The sequence below is a fragment of the Lactuca serriola genome, chromosome 8 (assembly GCF_051521515.1).
Source record: "Lactuca serriola cultivar US96UC23 chromosome 8, Lser_US96UC23_V15, whole genome shotgun sequence".
NCBI lineage: Eukaryota > Viridiplantae > Streptophyta > Magnoliopsida > Asterales > Asteraceae > Lactuca > Lactuca serriola.
Window position 1 is genome coordinate 150,301,988 of NC_136415.1, and position 6,562 is coordinate 150,308,549.

The 6,562-nt window shown below is 35.5% G+C and overlaps 1 protein-coding gene across 1 annotated transcript; it reads left to right on the forward strand.

Moving 5' to 3' along the window:
• On the forward strand, positions 1–2,678 carry LOC145065541 (SNW/SKI-interacting protein A-like). The gene is made up of 2 exons (XM_079012558.1): positions 1–218; positions 648–2,678. The coding sequence occupies exon 2, from the start codon at positions 665–667 to the stop codon at positions 2,480–2,482; it is 1,818 nt and encodes a 605-aa protein (XP_078868684.1). The 5' UTR covers positions 1–218; positions 648–664; the 3' UTR covers positions 2,483–2,678.
• The last annotated feature ends 3,884 nt before the right edge of the window (positions 2,679–6,562 follow it).

Consider the following 6,562-nt stretch of genomic DNA (forward strand, 5'->3'; position numbering starts at 1 on the left):
GGACAAAATTATATAAAAGATAACCCTAAATATTGGCCGACGATTTCAACACACCACTCGTCCTCAATTGACCCCCAAAACGGATTTCATCGCCTACTGCTGCTATCGATCCCTACCATATTCTTCAGATCACGCCGCCGCATCCACCACCACCACCACCACCACCACCGTCAACCTCCGCATCGACCACCACCACCATTAACCTCCGCATCGAGCAGGTAATGTTCAATATATCACTTGATTGAATTGTTTGAAAACTTCCGTTTAGCTTAAACCTATGTCCTTCAAAGGATCAAGTCTGCTAATTACTTCATCATCTAGGGTAAAAAGTATGGTTAATAATTCGAATTAGAGGTTGACTCGTATATGGATGTTAATTCGAATTTAGGGCAAAAAAGTAATAAAGATGTGATCTGCTCGGTTCGTTCCTGATCTATTTGGGTTCTAATTACTTCTTCATCTTTTCATTTTGATGTTGTTTTTCTCAAAAACATAACCTAACAAAATCAAAATAAATTTTGTGTGGAGAATCAGCAAGATCATTGTTGAATTTGTCGAAAGAAAAGACTCTGATCAATCTCATACTTTTCTCTTAGTTTCTTTTGCTGAAGACATGTTTAATTTGTTTATTTTGATTTTCTTCATAGGTTGGTTTCTTTCATTCATGGCGGCTTTGAAGGAGCTTTTGCCACCTGCAAAATCATCTTCTTCCACCTTCTATGATCATTCAAGCGACCCATGGTTTAAGCAAAGATACAGCGCCCCAACAGAGGATGAACATACTGAAATCATCAAAAAGAACCCTGTCCCATTATACAACACACCTGAGCGTTTCAAATACCGGCCCTCAAAACCACAAGACTTTGGTGATGGTGGAGCTTTCCCCGAGATACACTATGCACAGTTCCCCCTTGATCTTGGTAGGAAAAAAGATTCATCTTCTGGACCAAAAACCCTACCTGTAACAGTCGATAAACATGGTAACTTAACATTTGATGCGATCGTGAAGCAAAATGAAAACGCCTCAAAGATTGTTCACTCACAGCACAAAGATCTTGTACCCAAGATTCTAAAGGATGAAGAAGATGAAGAAGATGAAGAGGAAGTGGAGAAGCAGAAAAAGATTGAAGAAACAACCCTTCAAACAAAAGCAGCTCTCGAAAAGATTGTGAATGTAAGACTAAGTGCAGCACAACCCAAAAACGTTACCACACAATCTCAAGATTCAAAGTTCATCAAATACAAACCCTCACAACAATCATCCGCGTTCAACTCAGGGGCAAAAGAGAGAATCATTAGAATGGTGGAAATGCCAGTTGACCCATTAGACCCACCAAAGTTCAAACACAAAAGAGTCCCAAAAGCTAACGGGTCGCCACCTGTCCCTGTCATGCATTCCCCTCCTAGACCCGTAACAGTAAAAGACCAACAAGATTGGAAAATCCCTCCATGTATTTCAAATTGGAAGAATCCAAAAGGGTACACAATTCCACTTGATAAACGTTTAGCAGCTGATGGAAGAGGGCTTCAAGAGGTACAAATCAACGATAATTTTGCCAAACTTTCAGAAGCTTTGTATGTAGCTGAACAAAAAGCAAGAGAAGCTGTTTCCATGAGGTCAAAAGTCCAAAAGGAAATGATGATGAAAGAAAAAGAAAGAAAAGAACAAGAACTCCGCACATTAGCTCAAAAAGCAAGATCCGAAAGAACCGGGACCGCAACCGGACCACCTCCTGCCGCCCCACCGCCGCCTCCCTCCGGGAAGAGCATGATGGATGTTGACGAGAGAGAACCAAGAGAACCAAGAGAAACAAGAGAGACAAGAGAGGAGAGAGAGGAGAGGATTCAGAGAGAGAAGATACGCGAAGAGAGGAGGAGAGAGAGGGAGAGGGAGAGACGACTGGAAGCGAAAGATGCAGCAATGGGGAAAAAGAGTAAGATAACACGGGACAGAGACCGTGACATCAGCGAGAAGGTGGCGCTTGGAATGGCGTCAGGAGGGGGGGCGCGTGGTGGTGAAGTGATGTACGATCAGCGGTTGTTTAATCAAGAGAAAGGGATGGATTCAGGGTTTGGGACAGAGGATCAATACAATGTTTATGACAAAGGATTGTTTACAGCTCAGCCTACTCTCTCCACCTTATACCGCCCTAAGAAGGATGCTGATGGTGAGATGTATGGTGGGGCGGATGAGCAGATTGAGAAGATTAGGAAAACGGATCGATTTAAACCGGATAAAGGGTTCACAGGTGCCAACGAGAAAGCGGGTCCCAGAGATAGACCCGTTGAGTTTGAGAAGGAAGTCGCTGAAGAAGCGGATCCATTTGGTTTGGATCAGTTTTTGACCCAAGTCAAAGGAGGGAAGAAGGCGATGGATAAAGTTGGAAGCAGTGGGACCATGAAAGCAAGTGGTGGGGCTTCTATGCGTGAAGGGTATGAAGGTTCTGGAAGGAGTCGGATTGGGTTTGAAAGGGGGCGATAGAGAGAGAGAGAGTAAGGTATGGATTAATGACATGATCATAAACTCGCTTTATATTTTAATTCTTGTGTTTTTGGTTAATGGATCTCTTTATCAAGTGTTATGACATATGATGATGGCACTGTGATTTGTACTTTTTATGTTAAACTTGTACTTGGCTTTTGTGATTTCGGTATTTGAAAACTATTATGTTTGTTTACTGTTTTCTTTGATTATTTCAGCTTGAAAAGATGACTAACCTTGTTTATAAAACTACTTGTTCTACAAAATAATCAGTAGAAATACACAAGTATTTTATGTTGCTGTTATGGGAGGAATAAAAAAAAAAGTATAATGTCCATATTGGGAAGTAGTCAGAATTCTCATATCAGCAATGTACTTACACATAATGACAACGTACTTAGAATTTGTTATCAGTAATAGCAACATAGTTAGTTACACTTGTTTACCAATAATTGCAACATTTATTAAAGAAAACATATTATTGCTTATATGGGTAAAAAATACAAGTAAATTGCTACTACGGATAAAAAGTAAAAACTAAATTACTTTGTTATTAACTGTATTAAAATGCAAGTATGTTGGTATTATGGGGTTAAAAAGTAAAGTAAGTAATAAGTTGCTGTTATGGGTTAAACAATAAAGTAGCATGCTTATATCTGTAAAATTAGATTTTTTGAGCATTCAAGATAGCATGATGCTAAAAGGTATAGCATTCAATGATAGTAATAGTACTATAGTAGCATTCAAGAATAGTAGGATGCTATTAAAGAGTGTTTTTTTTACATGATTTTTTACAGTTTCTAGTTTCTACATGCTATTTTAGAATCCTTAGTAGGATGCTATAATTAACAAGTACAGTACCTAATTAATAATTTGAAAATCAACTCTTTAACTTTCAAACATAACAAGTTAATGAACTTTTTTTTTTTTTTTTTTAAGAATAGGAGAATGCTGTTAACAGTTTATAATTTAAAAATGATGCTACGATTAACAATTTATAATAGTAGGATATGCTATTGAAAATTATAAGTTGTGTAATTCCAATATAGAAGAGATCAAATAGCCATTTTCAAACTTTTGGAATCATCCAACAAAGGGAGCAGTCACCATTAGAGCAAGACACTACCTCTATAGTGTTTGCAAGACACATGGCACATGAATTAGATATTATTTATTTATTATAAAGATAATATATCAATTCAATTGTTTTTAATATCTAGATATACCATTTGATTAAAATACTAATATAATATTTTTGTAAGCCTTTTAAGTTTTGAAAGACACACTCTTATGTGACATGAAATAATGGCGCATCTAGCCTTGCAAACCAATTGCAAGCCATTGATGTAGATGGTCTTAACCAAAAATATGGTTGATGTCATGTGATTGCCATCTCATCATCTTGCATAACTATATTAGATTATACATTATTATATTATTCTTATTTTTACTTTAAATATATTTTTTTTATTACTTTAAAATATTTTTTTTATTACATTATATCCCTCTCATTATATATATTTTTTCATTACTTTAATTTTTTAATACTTTAAATATATATTTCAGTTAATTAAATGTAAAGAGGTAGAGAGAAAAAAAAATTGTGATTGGATGCTCAATTGTGATGGTGATCACATTTCACCACAATGTGGTGCTTTGACAGTCTACCACATTAGGCTGTGGAGAGTGGTCGCACCCAAACCACCAGCTAACTCAGCGCCACGTAGATATTTTAGCATTTCACAACCAACCGACTAGGTTGTGGAAATGGTGTTCACCTAGTGGGTTGGTAGTGAAGGGGCAAAAATGATGAAAGAGAAGGAGATAAAATGGAAACTGACATAACAATTAGCTAATCATCTTATGTGTCTTCATGCGTCTTGGCAACCACTTCACATCCAACCCACCGGAGCTTGGGTCGGTGTTCACGCGTGGGTTGGCTTGCCACATAGGATCTCACGCGTGAAATAACCCTCCACTCCGGATAGCCTTATCATGGGTGATCTTTACATTCAACATATTTGTACATCAAACGCATTTGTGGTTGGTGGTGACCATTCCGAAAGACCTTATATGTTAGATGATAATCCATCTCGTCATTTGTTGCAAACCTATTGAATTAGGTTAATTATTTGGGAAAAAAATACCAATGGTTTAAACGAGACAAAAAAAAAAAATCATTGATGGCTTGAATAAAAGAGTAGCCTATTTGTGTTCTTTTTCTGATTTTAATGCCATGTGTCGAATGAGTAGTGTATGTTTGCATGTTGTATAAATTTTTTTTTATGGTAGTAGACTTAGTAGTATCGATAAATGTGCGTGGTTGAAAAGATCAAATCGTGTTGAAAGTTTTAATAATTAAGTAGCTAAGAAATTTTTTATGTTATTTTATTTTTAGACTAAATAAGATGTTATCAAGCAATGACATAACCATGTAAACATGTTTTCATTGTTTTTACATTCAAAACATATTCAGTAATCTGACCCCATCCAATGTAACCTCATTCGAGTTAACTTGTGAAGACCAATTGATATTTAAGTTGAGTCAAGCCTGGTCAAAGTATAAGCTCGTGAAGGGATGGAGCATGCTGACGAAGGTAAATCATTGCGATTAATCCAAACGGAGCTATCAACCACTACACAACATGCCACTCATCCGATGTTGGCTCTGACCTCTCTATAGAGTTATTATCCTCCTATTACAATTTCAAATCAATTGTTAACAACATATATAGTAAAAATGGCAGTTTTAAATAAATAATCATATTCAATCAACGTCAATGACCACCTTCGAGCTAGTCTTCTATAATCGCTTAAGCTTTGATCATGGAATGGTCCAAGGGATCACCAAATACATGGCTAATTGAAAAAGTCTCAAAAATCCAGATCAATGAAACTCACGCATCACAATATTAGCAAAGAGAAAACATTAAAAATATAAATTAAATATTTAGTATTATCTTGAAAACGTATATAACCTGCTTAGGCTATACGTCAATTTGTAAGGTTTATTTTTCTTTAGTTTGACGAGATGAATAAGTTCATAAACTTTCGTATATATTATCTTCAACTGATTGGATAATTGCTCACAAATTATCCTTCCTAAAAAAATTATGTGTCACAAAAAAAAAAAAAAAAAAAACAACCATTAGTTACATCAAAACAATTACAAATGATAAATGACATGACACTTGTTGAAGTCGTCAAAGTTGGATACCAAGCCTAAGACTTATCATTCACACGCTGATGAGACAACCAACTATTAAAACCATTCCCCAACAAGTAGAGCGAACACACACATACTTCATCCTCGTCCAATAAATCATACACAGATTTATTAAAAACGTTATTTATTTTTTCCAAACTTACTGGGTCACTCAGAACAACCATTGGAAACATATGTAATGGGAAATCGTAACCGAAATCAGAAGCCATGAAATACTCACCAAACTGGAGCCGATTACAAGATAAAATTCCTTCCTCCTAACGGTCTATTTGTAGTCTCCGATCTCAAAAATTATTTCCTCTATTTTGTTTTAGTGGGTTGTGAAACCTTCTTTGCAAATATATATATATATATATATATATATATATATATATATATATATATATATATATATATATATATATATATATAAAAGAAAATGATCCCTTCCACACCCACAAAAATATCGACCCACCTACCAAAGCACATCTGTCCGATGATAGCCTTGTATGTCGGTCGGTGTTGTAGCTTACCAAAATTATTGGTGGTTGTCGAGGCCAACACAAATAATAACCCTAAATATTACACACTAAAATAGTGTATAGTGGTAAAGGGATCGAATCCACGGAGATTGGTTCAATTTATAACTCTATGAAAAATCTTTTTGTAAAAATACTTGTAAAATGACAATAAAAATAAAATGGGGGGTTTTGGTGTTTTGAAATACTTGAAACAAACTAGAATTAACTATGATTTAAATAGACAAATCCAACAAAAATTAGAGTTTGATGTAAAATCAATAAGGGAGAGATGGTTGACTTAAAGTTTCCTCACTTTGACTTTTGATGAACATATCATTAGAATCCAATGGTGCA

Excerpts from the sequence above, each read along its gene's own strand:
- LOC145065541 (XM_079012558.1), top strand. The coding sequence starts at position 665 with ATGGCGGCTTTGAAGGAGCTTTTGCCACCTGCAAAATCATCTTCTTCC.